A 20,701-nucleotide genomic window follows, 5' to 3' on the forward strand; every position below is an offset into this window, starting at 1 on the left:
AGAATTAGCTAAAATATTTGCCAGAGGAATGTGTTGTGGAGCCTTCTGCAATCTGCTTATCCCCCAAGTTTATCATAATTCTTAGAAGAGTGCACTGTTTTACGTCTGAAGCAACATTTAACTTGAAGAAAGCTCTGCTTTTGTTTGTAATCACCTACTTAGCCTACTGACAGTTTGAAAGGCTTGCAAAGCAACCCACAAGTATTGTTTTCTTCTGACTCGATGTATGTATTTAGTGATGAATGATACCTTATGGTAAGATCCTAAGTTCAAAGCATTTACTGTTTAAGGACAAAGTACAAGACAAGAAAAATGGGAAGAGGGATTGCAAAAAGATGAGAAGTGAAAGCTTTATTTTAGAAAGTTGTAGGAAATAGGACTGGATTTATGGATGGGCAGTAGAGGAGATTAGTGTTATTAATAGATTAAATATGTTCTGTAACATGGCAGGCACTATAGAATACATAAAAATGTAGAAATGCTTGGTCTGTCTCCAGTATTTTGTGTGGTTTATCTCCTTTAATCTGCCCAACAGTCCTGTGTAATGGGTAATGTTACCTTCAGTTTTACAGGTGAAAAAACAGGCTCTCAGCTTTAAGTAACTTGCCCAAGGCCTTCAGCTAGCAAGCAGCGGAGCTGGATTTGAACTCAAACAACCACAGACTGTGTTATCTGCACACAATTATTTTCAGTGATTTTTGAAAAATAAAATCAGTTGGAATTGGAACAAGACATTATCCAGCATGATGCAGAAAGTAATTATTTTCTTGAATAAAGCTTTGTGGGTAAAAAGGTAGCTTAGTGGATGGGAGTGGTAAAAAGAAATTATTTGGCAAGAAAAGAATAAGGGGCCCTCCAAATACAGAAAAATTTATATTTCTGATAGAAAAGTGTAAGTTCCTGCAGACAGCTGGTTCTCAAACTTGGGCATATATCCCAGAGTTTGCTGCCCGAGAACCTGCATTTCTAATAAGCCCCCAAGTGTTGCTGATGCTGCTTGTCCAGGGTCTACACTTGGATATCATTGCTGTAGACAGTTTGAGAAGGGTGGAGACACAGCCACTGTGTGGAAGAGGAATTCATCTGGGGAGCAGCATTCAGGGGGCTGGGGAGAAGGGTGTATAGTATGTGGGTAAATCGTGGTGTTTTTTGTTTTTTGTTTTTTTGTTTTTGACTGCTCCACCCATGCATCTTGCAGGATCTTAGTTCCCCGACCAGGGATTGAACCCGGGCCGCCGGCAGTGGAAGCGTGGAGTCCTAACCACTGGACTGCCAGGGAATTCCTTAAATCATGGTTTTTAATAAGTCTGGGATAGTCAAGCTCGTGTTTTAGACTATGCAAAATAAAACATCTCTGCTAACTGTGGCTAAAAGAAGGTGGTGGTGAGGAGGGATGTAAAATACTTATAAGAACCTCTTAGAATGTGGGTTAGTGGCTGTTTTCAGATGTTGCTAGTGTCTAGGTCAGTGCCTGGCATATAAAAAGTACTCAATAATAATTCCTTGCATGTTACTTTACCTCTTAGAATGGCTATCATCAAAGACAAGAGATAGCAAATGGTGAGGGTGTGGAGAAAAGGGAGCCCTCATGCAGTGTTAGTGGGCATGTAAACTGGTGCAGCCACTGTGGAAAACAGTATGGAGTTTCCTCAAAGAATTAACAATAGAACTACCATGTGATCCAGCGATTTGACTTCTGGGTATATATCTGAAAGAAATGAAATCATTATGTTGAAGAGATATCTGCACCCTCGTGTTCACTCACAATAGCCAAGACATGGAAACAACCTAAGTGTCCGTTGACAGATGAGTGGATAAGGAAGATGTGGTGTATGTATACAGCGGAACACTACTCAGCCATAACCAAGGAGGAAATCCTGCTATTTGCAGCAACATAGATGGATCTTGAGGGCATTATGCTAAGTGAGATAAGAGAAAAAAACAAATGCTGCATGATCTCATTTATATGTGGAATCTTAAAAAAAAGAAGAACCTCATAGAAACAGAGATCAGATTTGTGGTTGCCAGGGGTAGAGGAATTGGTTGAAGGTGGTCAAAAGGTACAAACTTCCAGTTATAAAATAAATAAGTTCTGGGGATGTAATGTACAGCATGATGACTATAGGTAATAATACTGTATTGTATATTTGAAAGTTGCTGAGAGAATAGATCTTAAAAGTTCTCATTATGAGGAAAAGGACATTTGTAACTATGTGAGGTGATATTAATTAAACTTATTGTGGTAATCATTTCACAGTATATACATATATCAAATCATTCTGTTGTACACCTTAAGCTTATATAATGTTCTGTGTCAATTATATTTTAACAAAACTAGAAAAAAATTATCTGTTGCATAGACAAATAAGGGAATGAATTAAGAACTCCATATGTTAAAACTACTGAACAATTATGTCCTCCCATTCTTCTTAGATCTCTCATAAAAGCATTTTTTAAAAATTTATCTTTTTGGCAAGGATAATTTTGGGGAAATTTTTCAGAATATACAAGGGGATGTTATAGTAAATTTCTCTCCTACTCTTGTCCCTTTTCCCTGGTTTCTTTCCTTAGAGGCCTTAACAATTCTTAACAATTTCTTTTTCATTGTTAAGTTTCTTAAGTATCCTTCCAGGATACTCTGTGTATACATTTGTGTGTATGTGTGCTTGTACATTTTTTAAAATGCAAAAGTAACATAGCATACTATACCACTATTCTGTCCTTCCTTTTTTCATTTAACAGTATATTTTGTTGATCATTTTATGTAGCTCATGTATAAGGCTGACTCTTTTAATTGCTCATTTTATTTAAATTCCAAACTATGGAGATACAATTATTTAAGTATTTCTCTATTGGTGGACATTTAGGTAGCTTCCAATCTTTTGACATAATTTAAAACGTAGTAACTATCTTATATACATTTGTGATTTGGTAGATATTATCAAATTGCCTCCAGAGTTAGTTGAAGTAGTTCACATTCCTATGAACAATTTAAGAGAAAGCCTGTTTCCCCATATCCTCAAAAACAAAACGTTTTATGAAATTTTTTGTCTTTGTCAATTTGATTGGTGAAAAATAGTATCCTATTTTAGTTTTTATTTTTCTAATTGTGAGTGAATTTTTATATTTTTTAAATGTTTATATGTCAACTGCATTTCTTTTTCTATGAACACCATAGCACACTCATGTCCTTTGCTCACTTTTCAGTTGCTTTTTTCTTATTGAATCTTAGAAGCTCTTTATATATTAAGGAAATAGGCTCTTTGTTATATGTAATGCAGATTTTTTTTACCAATTTATTATTTATCTTTTATATTTTCTTTATGTTGCATGATTATTTTATAATTGTGCATACTAAATGAATTTAAAATTGTTACCTGAATTTTTTTTCTACATAGGATTTCTTAATATTTGGGATCTAAGGACTGGAAGGTATCCTATTCATCGTTTTGAGCATGATGCAAGAATACAAGCACTAGCCCTCAGCCAGGAAGATGCAACTGTTGCCACAGCTTCTGCTTTTGATGTCGTAATGTTACGCCCCAATGAGGAGGGATATTGGCAAATAGCTGCAGAATTTGAAGTTCAGAAACTGGTGAGCTTTTAGTCTGGTCATTTTATTTTTCATTCTTAGAATCTCTGGGTCTGATATAAACAGATAGTAATGATGTTGGCAGTGCTCATTCACTCAGGGCTTTCTGTGGGCCTCATGTCCATAAATCTCACAACAGCCTTGCAAAATAAGTAGTTGTATTTTCCTCATTTACCAAGCAGCCAATAAAATCTTAGAGCAGTGAATTGACTTGCCCCTGATAAGAAGTTGTGATTCTGACCTCAAGGCTGACATCGGGGTTGCAGTTTCTCATCACTGTGGTCCTCAGCCTCCTTCACATTAACAGAACGTTCACCCCTGGAAATCTGAGATCAGGATCTGGCCTGATACTTAAGTGAAGATGAGTTCAGTGGTACCATCGCAGGCTATATGGGAAAGAAAGTTTCCATCCTACACTTTCTCCATCCGAAGATTTTCTCACTTGGCATTAAGGGTAACTCTTGAGTGAGTATAGATTCAAGTCGGTGTTAATCGGGTAGCCGTGTTCCATGACGTCATGTGTGAAGCTCAGTTAACTTTACTAGTTCATTACATAGAGCCTGTTTCTGAGTTCACTTGTACATGAGCCTCAACATTTGCATGGTGGGAGATGATTTGGTGGTAAGAAGGAAGAGCTGAAATCTGTCTATGCTGAATTTGGATTTAATTTAAAGCAAACTTGATTTTGGCACTGGTGGGGGAGTGAACAGAAAAGCCAATGCTGAATAATGAATTGATGGCCTGACCTGGAACAAATCCTGTTCCTCTCCCTTTTCCCCTGGTGAAAATCTTGTTAGACGTGAATAACTAAAAAGCCATGGCATCACTGCTTCACCTCTGTAAGCTGCTTGTGCCTTTAATGCTCAGCCTCTGCGGTTCTAGTGTAGTGTTCTCAAAACTGCCTGATGCTGTCTTCTTCTCTTGGGGTTTTATTAGAAAAATGTGAAAGTACCATATTTCTGTCTGTTCTCAAAACTACATAGTGCTTGTTATTTGGTTTCTGCCTAAAGAACACTGTAGATCAACAATAGCTATATGAACTCAGACAATTACTTGAGACGTGAGTCCCTTCAGAAAGTGCAAATCCGGCCTTGGCAATAAGGTGGCATCCTGGCATCGACCGGAGGCTTTCTGAAGTTGTTTACAGTTCCCAGAAGATGGCACAACCGCAGTCAGTCTGAGCCTCTTGGTCTATCACACATCCAGCATGAAGGTGAATTAAATGGCTAGACTGAGGATGTTGATTTTAGGAAAGCAAGAAGTGATTTTTAGGATGGGGGAGAGAGGAATGAAGCAGCCGTTGCTGGAGCCCTGTGTTACAATGCTCTTTATGCGTTATTTCTCACCCTGGATGAGGGCTGGCCACAGAATGTACTGTCTCTGGAAAAGGCAGCCCCTGGCCCGGGCTGCTGGGCCATCTTTGTCTTCCTCAGATAGGCTCCCTGAATCACAGTGGCAGTGTTCCCAGGTGGTAATACTGGCCTAGAACAGCTGTCCTTCGCGATGGGCCCTCGGCTGGGGATGTGGGGCCACTACTCACACTGTGGGTCCTCAGGGCTAGCAGAGCCACCCAGATGTTTACTCTCTCGAGCGCTTCTGGACATTTCTCGGGATTCAGGTCTTTGAACTCGTTTGGCTTCTTGTCAGGGACCATGGATTTTCATAATCACATAGGTGGCTTACCTTCTGCTTCTGTACTCTCAGAATTTACTCAGGGAGGTGAAAACCCGATGTAAACTGCACTCGGGGGAAGCATGCCACTTAACGAACATAGGAAAGCAAGTTACTCTTAAAGGCAGCTCCTCATACCTACGCAGATTAGAGAAAGTAGTAGCAGTGCGGCCGGAGGACTGTGTGGCATAAAAGTGCTTGCAGTGGCCTTCCTACCCTAGGATGGCACTGAAACCGGGAGAAAGTAGATAACTCGGGTGCTTTTTAACCTTTTAGGAACACATTTTTGCTATTTGCACAAATGTTAAAATGTGATTTCGGGGCTTCCCTGGTGGCGCAGTGGTTGAGAGTCCGTCTGCGGATGCAGGGGACGCGGGTTCGTGCCCCGGTCCGGGAAGATCCCACATGTCGCTGAGCGGCTAGGCCTGTAAGCCATGGCCGCTGAGCCTGCGCATCCAGAGCCTGTGCTCCGCAACGGGAGAGGCCACAACAGTGAGAGGCCCGCGTACCGCAAAAATAAATAAATAAAATGTGATTTTGGCTAATTTGGAACTGAGTGAATTTTATGTTATTCAGTTTCTTGTGAAAAAAATAAAAACTTTTATTTTTGAATAGTTATTCTAGCCTCGTGGTTCAGAATTTAAAAAACACGATAAGGTTTACAGTAAGAATCTCCTTTTCACTCTGTCCCACAACTCATTTCCCTCCCTGAAGGCAGCCGTTGTTAGTTAGATTTGTGCACGTATAAGACAAGTGTGTCACAGGCTTCCTCTGCCCCACCTTTACGCATAGTAGCACACTGTGAATCCTGTTGCCTTGGTTTTTTTCCCCCAAATTTATCTTAGAGATGACCCCGTTTGTATGAGTTTATAAAGGTTGTCTTCCTGCTTTTTTCTGTGACCACATGGTATTCCAATACATGGATGTACTATAAGTTATTTAATTAGTCCCTTAGTAAGGCATGTTTAGGGTTTTCTAGTTTTTAGCTATGACCAAATAGTGCTACAGCAAATAATGTTGTACACAGTCGTTTTGCATAAATGTGCGTTTATTTGTAAATAAATTCCTAGAAGTGAGTTGCTGTGTCAGAGCCTATGCTCATCTGACATTGTGTTAAGTGTTCCCAGATTTTGGACCAGATTACATCCCACCAACCTTAATGGGATCCATAAATGTGGTTGTCCCCTCTCCACTTCCAGCCCAATATCTTATCAGACTAATTGATCTTTACTGATATGACAGATGATAAATGCTATCTTGGTGAATTTTCACCTTTTATTTCTCTTGTTAGGAGTGTGTTGTGTTTCTTTTACGATGAGCATCTTTTCATTTGTGTAGGAGCTGTGTTTCACTTCCTGTGAACTGGCCCTTGGCCCGTCTTTTTCTGTTGGGTTGCTGGTCTTCTCATTGATGTGTAGGAGGAATTGTGTATTTTTGAGCAAGTCAGGATGAATTGTAGGCGAGACCTGAAGGACTAAAATGACTCTTATTCTTTAACAGGTTGACTACCTTGAAATAGTTCCAGATACTGGAAGGTATCCTGTGGCCGTAGCCACTGCTGGAGATCTGGTATACCTGCTAAAAGCCGAAGACTCTGCCAGAACCCTCCATTATGTCTACGGGCAGCCTGTCACATGTCTAGATGTCTCCTCCAACCAGGCTGCTTTTGGTGTGAAGAGTCTGGGATGGGTGTACGAAGGAAATAAGGTACAAAAATAGCAAGATGTGCAATTAACAAAAAAGATTTTGGATTTTATTTATTTAAAGGCAATTTAAAAATTAAAGATCTCTAATATATTTTTTAAAAGATGTGTTCAGGCAATATATATCAGCCTGGTTAAAAAAAATTCAGGTAGTTCAAAATGATATAAGTAATTGTTTTCTTTCTCTTCCCTTCCCCCAGCCCTACTCCACAGAAGAAACTATTAACAGTTTTTAGGTATCCATCTAGAAAATTTTAATGCATATATAGGTACATTTATACACTAAAAAACATACCTTTGTTGAAATGAGATCATAGTGTACATACTGTTCTGTGCCCAACGTTTTTATTCAGTAATGTACCCTGGAGAGCATTCCATGTGAGCTCCCTCTCCCTAGAATTCCAGCGATGCTTACAACCCGTAGTCTGCTTAACCAGTCTCCTCACTAGTGGGCATTTAGGTTGCTTTCTCTGTTTGGGCTGTTATAGACAGCGCTACAGTGTGTGTTGCAACTTGTAAATCTCTAGGATAAATTGCTAGCAATTATGTTGCTTGGTCAGAGGGTTGATGGACATTGCCAAGTTGCCTTCTAAAAAGGTTGCATCAAAATTTATATTCTTATCCACAGTTTGTAAAAGTGACTCTGATACTCTTTCAGCCAGAAACAAGGAGATAAGTTTTTAATTGAAATTCTTTGCATGATGACTCAATTTTATCACTGCTTAGTATTTTACCATCCTGACTGCAGGCCAAGTACTTAGTCTTAAAGCTGACTTACAGAACTCTTTCTCTTCCAGTGGAATCGGGGGAGAGGGATAAAGGTTCGTTTTATTTTGCTTTTCCTCCAGTTTGCTGGGTCTTGACCCTGCTGGCAGTGGGTGTAACCCTGGGAAGGAACTTCTCTGAGCCAGCAGCTCCTCTGACGACGTCCTTCTCCCAAGGAAGGAGGCCCTTTTCACGTAGCAGTGTTGTGAACTGGAAAAGAGCCAGTCTCTGGATGCACACCGTCTGCGTTCCAGCTGCAGGCCTACCACCTGCTACCCTGTGTGACCTTAAACAGGTTGCTTAACCCTCATTATGCCTCAGTTCCCTCATTTGTAAAAGGGAGTTCATAATGGTACCTACTTCACAGAATTGTAGGATTAAATGAAAACATGTGTAAAGCTTTAAGCATAGTACCTGGCATTGGAGTTAACGATCACTGTGTGCTTCCTGTTCTTTCTGGCTCTCATAGTTTGAGTCTAGCCTCTGGTTGTGATTTTTACATCTTGTTTCTCCTATGCAGCCACCTGTAAGGTCAAATCTCACCTATCTAGGTGTTCACTGGTTTTGCAACATGGACTCCAATTATGTGTGCTTCACCCAGGAAGCTAGATGAAGCCGTAGAAACTACATGTGGCTTAGTTTAGTCTCACTGTGAGAAGGGACCCCTTTGTGCTCAAGCTGGCCTGCTTCGCTGGAGCATAGTCAGCATATCTTAGCTGGAAAGTCTGTGATGAAGTCATTCCTGTGTTTTGTCTTCCCAGGACGTGGGGGGAAAGGGACAGCAGTTGGTTTCCTAAGGCAGTTTCCTTTCTTGGCCTTCGAAAACACTTTCTTTTCTGATCCCTGGTGAGCTCATTTGATGAGAGGAGAGAGACTGTTTGCTTTCTAATTTTTCATCCATCATGCTTTCAAGTTTCAGTTATCTCACTTATTTCTCGAGTTCTCAGTGTAGTGAGGTGATAGTTTATTTAATCCTAGCCTAGTTTAAATTTTTCATATTTTTAATAAACTTTTCACCTAACAGGTTCTATTTCTCTGACTTACCTGAGTGGATCTGTTTCTATAGTGATACAGTTGCAGTGGATATATTTGAGAAACCAGTTAAAGGGATAGCTCAGCACAAAATTAGATTGGAAAAAAAAAATAGACTGGGAGCATCCTTTAGGTGTTGATGTAAGTAAGCACTGTTTTGGATGCCTCTCAATATTTTCAACCCAATTAAAAAGCATTAATTATAAGAATTAGCTGATTCTTCTGTTAATTTGATAAAAATTCATTATTAAAAGTTTATAGTCCCTCTAATAACTTGCTAGCGGGTAGTTTTCATTGGTGTTTTAAAATTAAGAGTGGAAGTAAATTTGCTGCAAGAATGCGTTTAAGTGCCTTTGAAATCTGACAGTAGCATTTAGTCATGCAAGTATTTTGAGTACACCACCAAACCTTCAAACACTTGTGTGGGTGGATGGGTTGTTGTTAGTAGTGCTGGTGGGAACTGCATTGAGATGCTTTTCCAACATGAACGCCACCCACTTGAACGTGAGGGAAGCCAAGCTTTAACTGTGAAACTTTCCTTATTTTTGCAGAGGTAGGACTTTCTGTCTGATTATGTTTAATGGATTTTCTGCTTCCTCAGAAAAACCAACATTTCTGTGTGAATTAAGCCATGTAATGGGTGGCTCTGTGAGATTTTAGTAGCATCCTGCCACCCCATAATGTACTGTCATAATTCTTCAGTCTTATGTGCAGGCTCTGTGTCACCTTGCTTGTGAGCTCCACGCTTTGGTCCTGTCGGTCTCCATCCGGCCTGGCAGCACGTTTTACTAGGTTGGTATGAGACTGGGAGCAGTAGAGTTTGCCTGGAGCTGTGTCCATGTGAGGGTTTGTGTCTGTGCCTCTGGGCCTGTATGTTTACGATTCAGATGAAGGCTTTATGAGAACACAGAGTCTGGTTTATCTTCCTTTGTACCTGATACAGAACTGGGGGTTAGCTAGAGTCCACTGTTGATTAACTGTGATAAAAGCAGACATGAAGTTCAAATGTTGGTAATAGAATTTTAGTCAGGAACTGAAATTTCCCTGACCTGTAGGAGTATTTCAGCAGTGTTACTTTTGTTTACTTGGAAAATGTCTTTACACCATATGATGATCACATTAGCATTTTATAGACACCACAGCTGTCTGAGCATCAGTCATAATGGTTCAGACTCATCCATTCACATATCTACTAGCCAGCCTGTCATGTATTTATCACAGAGAGTTACAGAGCACCAGTTGTGTCCTGGCACCGGAGCATTAAAACAACATTGTGCACAGATTTCAGCAGACGGATATTTGTCAAGTAACTTAGCTCTGTTAGTAAACATACTTAGTTTTCTAAGGAAATGAAACCAAGTAACTTAGCAGAAGTTTATCCATTTAATCTTAAGAAAAGGCTTGTGAATACAGCTGGTTCAGTCATTTCCAGCTCTGGTAGGAAGGCTCAAAGAAGGTGTTAGTGCTCTAACATTAGGGGCCACGCTTGGGTTTGCCAGCATGTTCTTTCTTTGGCCACGTAAAGTTGTAGGAAAAAAAAAGGCTATTATCTATTTGCACTCTTTCTTAAAAGAGCAGATCTTTAAACATCTTTAAAAAAAAAAGTATTTTTTGACTAGGTAATGCATTCACCTGATTCAGAAATCAAAAGACATGAAAGGAAGGGTGTGCAGTGGGATGACTCCTTCCCACTCTTTTCAACCTGCCACCCAGTTTCTCTTCCTGGAGCAGCTAAATCAGTGTTGCCAGTGTCTTGCACATCCTTCCAGAGATTTTTTATGCATATGTAAGCAAATTGTCCATACATGCCCTCAATCCCCTCTTTCTAAAAAATATAGTAAAATACTCTATTTTTGTCCTGCCTCTTGCTTTTTTGTGCAACAGAATCTCTTAGAGATCATTTCATCATTTCTTATAACATAATAAAAAACTTTCTGGTAGGTTTTTTTATTTTTTGCAATTTTATGATATTGCACCTCGTAGTTGTACCTTAAGTAATTCTGCGACCCTACCCCCTATTGATGGATGTTAGCTTGCTCCCAGTCTTTTGCTGTTGTGAACAACACTTGGTCCACATGAATGTATTTGTAGGATTAGTTCCTCAAAGTAAAGACTTGCTGGGTCAGAGGGTGCTGTGCCTTCATGATTTTGATAGCTGTTGCCCTCTATAGTAGGTGTTCCTTGGAAAGTGGAGGATGGCAGTGCATCCCATTCTCCTAGCAGTTCCTTAACATCTTTCCTCTCACAGGCTTTACAGAAGGGTCACAACAAAATGAGGCCAGAAGGAGTAAACAGAGCTCTGTCTGGTCCTGCCTTCGTTTAAGTTATTTTGTAGCTCTCTGCTTTGAGGATGAATGACCTCATCTAGAATCACATGCTTTACCTAGAATCAGTGCAGTGGGACTGACAGCCTTATCAGACCACCATTAGGGTGGACAGAGCTACAGCACACACTGCTATGTGCCCCTTCTCGGCTTGTTTGCTACCATTTGAGGGAGAACCCATGGTTCTTTAAAGACAGTAGGCTCATCTGCCTCTTTTTTGTAAAATGAGGAGGGTTGGACATATGACTTTTGGTCTCCTGTCCAGCACCCACGTTCCTTGATTCTTTTTTTTTTAAATTAATTTATTTATTTATTGGCTGCGTTGGGTCTTCGTTGCTGTGTGCAGGCTTTCTCTAGTTGGGGTGAGCGGGGGCTACTCCTTGTTGTGGTGCGCGGGCTTCTCATTGTCATGGCTTCTCTTGCTGCGGAGCATGGGCTCTAGGCGCGTAGGCTTCAGTAGTTGTGGCACGTGGGCTCAGTAGTTGTGGCTTGCGGGTTCTAGAGCTCAGGCTCAGTGGTTGTGGCGCATGGGCTTAGTTGCTCCGTGGCATGTGGGATCTTCCTCAGGCCAGGGCTCGAACCTGTGTCCCTTGCATTGGCAGGCAGATTCTTAACCACTGCGCCACCAGGGAAGCCCCCTTGATTCTTTAAGCAGTTAGGTGGTTTAAACTTTTTCCTTTACCTGTGGAGTCGTGTTGAGCTGGTCTGTCCTTGGAGGCTGTTTGGGAGCTGAGGGTTTCTGAAATGGATTGAGGAACCCATTGCTCTCCTGTTACTTCTGTAACGGGATCTCCTAAGGGCCATGCTTATTGCTGGCAGGAATGATTGGGCAGGAAATTGTTTGGTACTTTTTCATCAATTCCTGCGTCTTTCTGGGCAAGGGGTATGTGGTGAGAAGGGCTGCTTGAATGTCTTTTACTTTTAGATGAAAATGGACTCTTAAGTGTTGACGTTGCATTCTTGGGTTCTCACACTTCAGTGGCATAAATGATCTTAAAGGTAGTCATTGCTAAGTGGCACATGATTGTAAAAGAAAACAAATGGAATAGCAGTTACTCTGGCCTCATCCCTTCATCATGTTGCAGGGCAAAGATCAGTGTCAACTCTCTTAATGTGGCCCTTTGTGCCCAAATAGCCCTTTAAAATTTGTTTTTAGTCTCATACTTCCTGAATCTGTCAAAAATACTTGCACCCATGAAAATGTTTTTATGATGCTAATCATCTTTATTAATTCTTTTACTGCCTGAATTAAATTTTGCTCTCAGAGGTGGAGGGTTAGGAGATAGAATTGCCTCATTTAAGAGCATTATGTTGACGATGAATCTCATGCCTCATAAAGGAAGAGAGAGACCCACTTACAGCTCTCAGCATCATTCTGTGTATTTGGACATATTTCCTAATTTAGTTCTGAAGTGCTTGGCATTCGGTGGCAGATTGTATTTAGCAGCACGCGGCACGCATCCTAATCAGGGTGACGTGAGTGAAGTAATCCAGGAGGCTGGGGTGTGTTTGACAAGGACACTGGCTTGGCGCTGCTGCCTCAGCTTACATCACGCTGGAAAATAATTGCTAACGTCTCTTAGGATAATCATTCCCTGTACGCGGACGTGAAAGGACTCTGGATTGGTTATTGCACTCGTCACAAGTTGAAATACCTGTCTGGAAGAGCCTTTGGGATCAAAGGCTCATGGATTCTGGCACCATTCTCCATACCTACACCAGAATATGAAATCCATCTTTCCTTTTGTTCAAGGTTCCATTCCAGAGGAGAACTAAAAACTGTATTTTACAAGCAGGATGAATAATTGGAAATTGAAAGTTCACAAAGTAAATAAGTATCTCATTTCCTCTTCACTTTCACCTTAAACCTTTAACATTTTTCATATTTATTTACTTTCTGCTTGGAAAAGTTTAAGAAAATAGCTCTTGGAGACCAGTTTTCTGGGTTGTTGAGTGATGTTGACTACCAAAGGGTCCACTTTTGTTGCTAACGTTGCTGTCATTGTGAACAACTGCTTACTGAACACACACTATTTGCTGGATATCTGACCGTGCTGCAAACAGGGATGTCTCAAACGTGACATCCACGTCGGGGCTTACCTCCTCGTGGGCTTTAACAGCAACTTAGTGATACAGAGGTGGTTTTCTCCATGTTGAGATGGACATGAGGTCGTAGGGAGACCTTCACGGTTAATTTGCTGAATTCCAAAGTACTGAAAAGTTATACAGGTAAATACGTAGATGAGGATTGAATATTCATATGCATTTTGTACATGTTTTAATATTAAAATGTATCAGTGGTAAGAGATTGGTTCAAGGTGGCAGAGTAGAAGGACGTGCGTTCACTCCCTCTTGGGAGAGCACCAGAATCACAACTAACTGCTGAAGAGTCATCGACGGGAAGACACTGGAACTCACCAAAAAGATACCCCACATCCAAAGACAAAGGAGAAGCCGCAATGAGATGGTAGGAGGGGCACAATCACAATAAAATCAAATCCCATAACTGCTGGGTGGGTGACTCACAAACTGGAGAACATTTATACCACAGAAGTCCACCCACTGGAGTGAAGGTTCTGAGGCCCACGTCAGGCTTCCCAACCTGGGGGTCTGGCAACGGGAGGAGGAATTCCCAGAGAATCAGACTGTGAAGGCTAGAGGGATTTGATTGCAGGACTTCGACATGACTGGGGGAAACAGAGACTGCACTCTTGGAGGGCACACACAAAATAGTGTGTGTGTCAGGACCCAGGGGGAAAGAGCAGTGACCCCCATAGGAGACTGAACCAGACCCACCTGCTGGTATTGGAGGGTCTCCTGCAGAGTTGGGGGGCGGCTGTGGCTCACCACGGGGACAAGGACACTGGCAGCAGAAGTTCTGGGAAGTACTCCTTGCGGTGAGCCCTCCTGCAGTCTGCCATTAACCCCACCAAAGAGCCTGTAGGCACCATTGCTGGGTCATCTCAGGCCGAACAACCAGCAGGGAGGGAACTCAGCCCCACCCATCCGCAAACAATCAGATTAAAGTTTTACTGAGCTCTTCCCACCAGAGCAACACCCAGCTCTACCCACCACCACTCTCTCCCATCAGGAAGCTGGCAGAAGCCTCTTAGACAGCCTCATCCACCAGAGGGCAGACAGCAGAAGCAAGAAGAACTACAATCCTGCAGCCTGTGGAACGAAAACTGCATTCACAGAAAGATAGACAAGATGAAAAGGCAGAGGGCTATGTACCAGATGAAGGAACAAGATAAAACCCCAGAAAAACAACTAAATGAAGTGGAGACAGGCAACCTTCCAGAAAAAGAAGTGAGAATAATGATAGTGAAGATGATCCAGGACCTCAGAAAAAGAATGGAGGCAAAGATCAAGAAGATGCAAGAAATGTTTAACAAAGACCTAGAAGAATTAAAGAACAAACAGAGATGGACAATACAATAATTGAAAAGAAAAATACATTGGAAGGAATCTGTAGCAGAATATCTGAGGCAGAAGAATGGATAAGTGACCTGGAAGATAGAATGGTGAAATTCACTGCCGTGAAACAGAATAAAGAGAAAAGAATGAAAAGACAGCCTAAGAGACCTCTGAGACAAAATTAAATACACCCACGTTCGCATTATAGGGGTTCCAGAAGGAGAAGAGAGAGAGAAAGGACTCGAGAAAGTATTTTAAGAGATTACAGTCGAAAACTTCCCTAACATGGGAAAGGAAATAGCCACCCAAGTCCAGGAAGCAAAACCCAAGGAGAAACACACCAAGACACATAGTGATCAAATTGACAAAAAGCCAAAGAAAAATTATTAAAAGCAACAAGGGAAAAATGACAAGTAACATACAAGGGAACTCCCATAAGGTTAACAGCTGATTTCTCAGCAGAAACTCTACAAGCCAGAAGGGAGTGGCATGACATATTTAAAGTGATGAAAGGGAAGAACCTAAAACCAAGATTACTCTACCCGGCAAGGATTTCATTCAAATTCGAGGGAGAAATCAAAAGCTTTACAGATAAGCAAAAGCTAAGAGAATTCAGCACCACCAAACCAGCTCTACAGCAAATGCTAAAGGAACTTCTCTAAGTGGGAAACACAAGAAGAAAAAGACCTACAAAAACAAACCCAAAACAATTAAGAAAATGGTCATAGGAACATACATATCGATAATTACCTTAAACGTGAATGGATTAAATGCTCCAACCAAAAGACACAGGCTTGCTGAATGGATACAAAACCAAGACCCATATATATGCTGTCTACAAGAGACCCACTTCAGACCTAGGGACACATACAGACTGAAAGTGAGGGGATGGGAAAACATATTCCATGCAAATGGAAATCACAAGAAAGCTGGAGTAGCAATGCTCATATCACATAAAATAGACTTTAAAATAAAGAATGTCACAAGAGACAAGGAAGGACACTACATAATGATCAAGGGATCAATCCAAGAAGAAGATATAACAATTATAAATATATATGCACCCAACATAGGTGCACCTCAATGCATAAGGCAACTGCTAACAGCTATAAAAGAGGAAATTGGCAGTAACACAATAATAGTGGGGGACTTTAACACCTCACTTTTACACCAATGGACAGATCATCCAGACAGAAAATTAATAAGGAAACACAGGCTTTAAATGACACAATAGACCAGATAGATTTAATTGGTATTTATAGGACATTCCCTCCGAAAACAGCAGATTACACTTTCTTCTCAAGTGCACACGGAACATTCTCCAGGATAGGTCACACCTTGGGTCACAAATCAAGCCTCAGTAAATTTAAGAAAATTGAAATCATATCAAGCATCTTTTCTGACTACAATGCTATGAGATTAAAAATCAATTACAGGGGGAAAAAATGTAGAAAACACAAACACATGGAGGCTAAACAATATGTTACTAAATAACCAAGAGGTCACTGAAGAAATCAAAGAGGAAATCAAAAGATACTGAGAGGCAAATGACAACAAAAACACAACGATCCAAAGCCTATGGGATGCAGCAAAAGCAGGTCTAAGAGGGAAGTTTATAGCAATACAACCTCACGAAAGAAGAAAAATGTCAAACAATCTCCACTCACACCTAAAGGAACTGGAGAAAGAAAAACAAACAAAACCCAAAGTTAGTAGGAGGAAAGAAATCGTAAAGATCAGAGCAGAAATAAATGAAATAGAGACAAAGAAAACAATAGCAAAGATCAATAAAACTAAAAGCTGGTTCTTTGAGAAGATAAACAAAATTGATAAAGCATTAGCCAGACTCATCAAGAAAAAGAGGGAGAGGACTCAAATCAACAAAATTAGAAATGAAAGTTACAACAGACACCGCAGAAATACAAAGCATCCTAAGAGCCTACTACAAGCAAGTCTATGCCAATAAAATGGACAACCTGGAAGAAATGGACAAATTCTTAGAAAGGTATAACCTTCCAAGGCTAAACTAGGAAGAAACAGAAAATATGAACAGACCAATCACAAGTAATGAAATTGAAACTGTGATTAAAAATCTTCCAGCAAACAAAAGTCCAGGACCAGATGGCTTCACAGGTGAATTCTATCAGACATTTAGAGAAGAACTAACACCCGTCCTCAAACTCTTCCAAAAAATTGCAGAGGAAGGAACACTCCCAAACTCATTCTATGAGGCCACCATCACCCTGATACCAAAACCAGAGATACTACAAAAAGAGAAAATTACAGACCAATACCACCGATGAATATAGATGCAAAAATCCTCAACAAAATCCTAGCAAACAGAATCCAACAACACATTAAAAGGATCATACATCATGATCAAGTGGGATTTATTCCAGGGATGCAAGGATTCTTCAACATACGCAAATCAGTGTGATACACCACATTAACAGATTGAAGAAGAAAAACCATGTGATCATCTCAATAGATGCAGAAAAGCTTTTGACAAAATTCAACACTCATTCATGATAGAAACTCTCCAGAAAGTGGGCGTAGAGGGAACCTACCTCAACATAATAAAGGCCATATACGACAAACCCACAGCAAACATCCTTCTCAATGGTGAAAAACTGAAATCATTTCCTCTAAGATCGGAAATAGGACAAGGATGTGCACTCTGGCCACTATTATTCAACATAGTTTTGGAAGTCCTAGCCATGGCAATCAGAGAAGAAAAATAAGAGGAATACAAATTGGAAAAGAAGTAAAACTGTCACTGTTTGCAGATGACATGATACTATACATAGAGAAGCCTAACGATGCCACCAGAGAACTACGAGAGCTAATCAATGAATTTGGTAAAGTAGTAGGATACAAAATTAATCCACAGAAATCTCTTGCATTCCTATATACTAACATGAAAGATCAGAAAGAGAAATTAAGGAAACAATCCCATTCGCCATTGCAACAAAAAGAATAAAATACCTAGGAATAAACCCACCTAAGGAGGTAAAAGACCTGTACTCAGAAAACTATAAGACACTGATGAAAGAAATCAAAGATGACACAAACAGATGGAGAGATGTACCATGTTCTTGGATTGGAACAATCAATATTGTGAAAATGACTATACTACCCAAAGCAATCTACAGATTCAATGCAATCCCTATCAAATTACCAATGGCAGTTTTTACAGAACTAGAACAAAAAAATCTTAAAATTTGTGTGGAGACACAAAAGACCCCAAATAGCCAAAGCAGTCTTGAGGGAAAAAAATGGAGCTGGAGGAATCAGACTCCCTGACTTTCTAGACTGTACTACAAAGCTACAATAATGAAGACAATATGGTCCTGGCACGAAAACAGAAATATAGATCAGTGGAACAGGATAGAAAGCCCAGAGATAAACCCACACACCTATAGTCAACTAATCTATGACACAAAGGAGGCAAGGATATACAATGGAGAAAAGACAGTGTCTTCAATAAGTGGTGCTGGGAAAACTGGACAGCTACGTGTAAAAGAATGAAATTAGAACACTCCCTAACACCATACACAAAAATAAACTCAGAATGGATTAAAGACCTAAATGTAAGGCCAGACACTATCAAACTCTTAGAGGAAAACATAGGCAGAACATTGTATGACATAAATCACAGCAAGATCCTTTTTAACCCACCTGCTAGAGAAATGGAAATAAAACCAAAAATAAACAAATGGGACCTAATGAAACTTAAAAGCTTTGCACAGCAAAGGAAACTATAAACAAGATGAAAAGAGAACCCTCAGAATGGGAGAAAATGTTTGCAAACGAATCAATGGACAAAGGACTAATCTCCAAAATATACAAACAGCTCATGAAGCTCAATATTAAAAAAAGAAACAACCCAATGAAAAAATGGGCAGAAGACCTAAATAGACATTTCTCCAAAGAAGACATACAGATGGCCAAGAGGCACATTGAAAACTGCTCAACATCACTAACTATTAGAGAAATGTAAATCAAAACTGCAATGAGGTATCTCGCTAACTATTAGAGAAATGTCAATCAAAACTGCAATGAGGTATCACCTCACACTGGTTAGAATGGGCATCTTCAGAAAATCTACAAACAAATGCTGGAGAGGGTTTGGAGAAAAGGGAACCCTCTTTCACTGTTAGTCGGAATGTAAATCGATAACAGCCACTATGGAGAACAGTCTGGAGGTTCCTTAAAAAAGTAAAAATAGAAGATACCATATGACCCAGCAGTCCCACTAGTGGGCATATACCCAGAGAAAACCATAATTCAAAAAGACACATGCACCCCAATGTTCACTGCAGCAGTGTTTACAATAGCTAGGTCATGGAAGCAACCTATATGCCCATTGACAGACAAATAGATAAAGAAGATGTGGTACATATATACAATGGAATATTACTCAGCCATTAAAAGGAACGAAATTGGATCATTTGTAGAGACATGGATGGACCTAGAGACTGCCATACAGACTGAAGTAAGTCAGAGAGAGAAACACACATGTCATATATTAATGCGTATATGTGGAATCTGGAAAAATGGTACAGATGAACCGGTTTGCAGGGCAGAAATAGAGACACAGATGTAGAGAACAAACGTACGGACACCAAAGGGGAAAGTGGAGGGGTGGCGGTGGTGGGATGATTTGGGAGGTTGGGATTGACATGTATACACTGACGTGTATAAAATGGATGACTAATAAGAACCTGCTGTATAAAAAAAATAAATAGAATGTATCAATAATTGATATAATTGTTAGTGTATTGTTGATAATGAATAGTTTTCACATGTTGTGAAAACCCTGAAATGCCTCCACAGAGCCCCAAGGGCTTCTCAAGACAATGTCTCTGACTTAGAGACCTTTGAGGACCCGACCACCTCTGATATTCTCTACAACCATGATGGGTGATTCCGCAAAAACTATTTCTTCGAACGCTGCCACTTCTTGTAGAAGTTAAGAGTGCTTCAGGATCTCCAGCGATCCTGAGCTACTCCTGGGAGGGAGTGATGGAAGTTATAGAAAGTGAATATAGGGAAAAGTATTTTCAGCTAAGTTGGGTAGTGGTATAACCATTGGGGACTTGGAGTCAGATAAGCCCTAGGCAAGCTGCTTACGTGCCTCAGGCTTCCCATTTGGAAGTGGGAGAATACCTGGGGAAAGGAGGTAATGTGCTTATGGCTGGTGCTCAAGACTTGTTAGGCGCCTCCTTCACCTCCCCATCCCCACCAGCTTTGGGGTCAGATCAGAGTTCATCAGGAAATCCTGGGCAAGGGAGCAGTCCAGGCAGAGGCACCAGGCCTGGAGGAGGGTTTCTGGGGGGCCAGGAAGTATTGCTGGGGTGGTCCAGGCGGGCTGGAGCACAGGTGCCGTGGGCTGGTGTGGGAGCTGTGCTAAAGCCATACCTGCTAGGAGTCATTTTCCTGAGAGTTGTTTTACAAGAATACATTTAGAATAGGAAGGGCTGGGGGAATTCAACTTTTTGCAGGATGAATGCAGTTAAATTAATGTGAATGCTGAGTCACTTCGTGTATGGTCACTTTGAGATGTGGAGCCTCATTGGAGAGGGCCGGCACTGTGTCTTAAGTATCTTTTGTCTTCGCTCACACTGGTGTAGTTTTTGTATATCATGACGCGTGTATCGTTTTCTAATTTCTAAAAACATTGATCAGAATTCTAGAAGCACTGAGCAAGTTTTTACAAGACCATTACATTGACATATATGATGATCATTTCCTTTTTTCTCATGTGCCTTTTAAAAAAATTTTAATTAATTTATTTTTGGCTGCATTGGGTCTTCGTTGCTGCACGCGGGCTTTCTCTAGTTGCGGCAAGCAGGGGCTACTCTTCGTTGCAGTGTGCAGGCTTCTCGTTGCGGTGGCTTCTCGTTGCGGAGCACAGGCTGTAGGTGCGTGGGCTTCAGTAGTTGTGGCACGACGGCTCAGTAGTTGTGGCTCGTGGGCTGCAGAGCGCAGGCTCAGTAGCTGTGGCGCCTGGGCTTAGTTGCTCCGTGGCAAGTGGGATCTTCCCGGACCAGTACTTGAACCCGTATTCCCTGAGTTGGCAGGTGGATTCTTAACCACCGTGCCACCAGGGAAGCCCTCATTTGTCTTTTGAATTAAGCTTAGAATTTTATATGGGGCCTAATTTTTCTAATGGCTTTCCTGATTACTTATGTGGG

At 40.8% G+C, this 20,701-nt stretch overlaps 1 protein-coding gene across 1 annotated transcript in view; it reads left to right on the forward strand.

Annotated features, from left to right (window-relative positions):
- Nucleotides 1-20,701, forward strand: part of FBXW8 (F-box and WD repeat domain containing 8) — a 114,276-nt gene that overhangs the window by 62,444 nt on the left and 31,131 nt on the right. The window contains exons 6-7 of the mRNA XM_060121993.1: nucleotides 3,399-3,595; nucleotides 6,764-6,970. Coding sequence (XP_059977976.1) covers nucleotides 3,399-3,595; nucleotides 6,764-6,970 — 404 coding nt within the window. The remainder of the gene's footprint in view (nucleotides 1-3,398; nucleotides 3,596-6,763; nucleotides 6,971-20,701) is intronic.

The sequence above is a fragment of the Lagenorhynchus albirostris genome, chromosome 14 (genome assembly GCF_949774975.1).
Source record: "Lagenorhynchus albirostris chromosome 14, mLagAlb1.1, whole genome shotgun sequence".
Lineage (NCBI taxonomy): Eukaryota > Metazoa > Chordata > Mammalia > Artiodactyla > Delphinidae > Lagenorhynchus > Lagenorhynchus albirostris.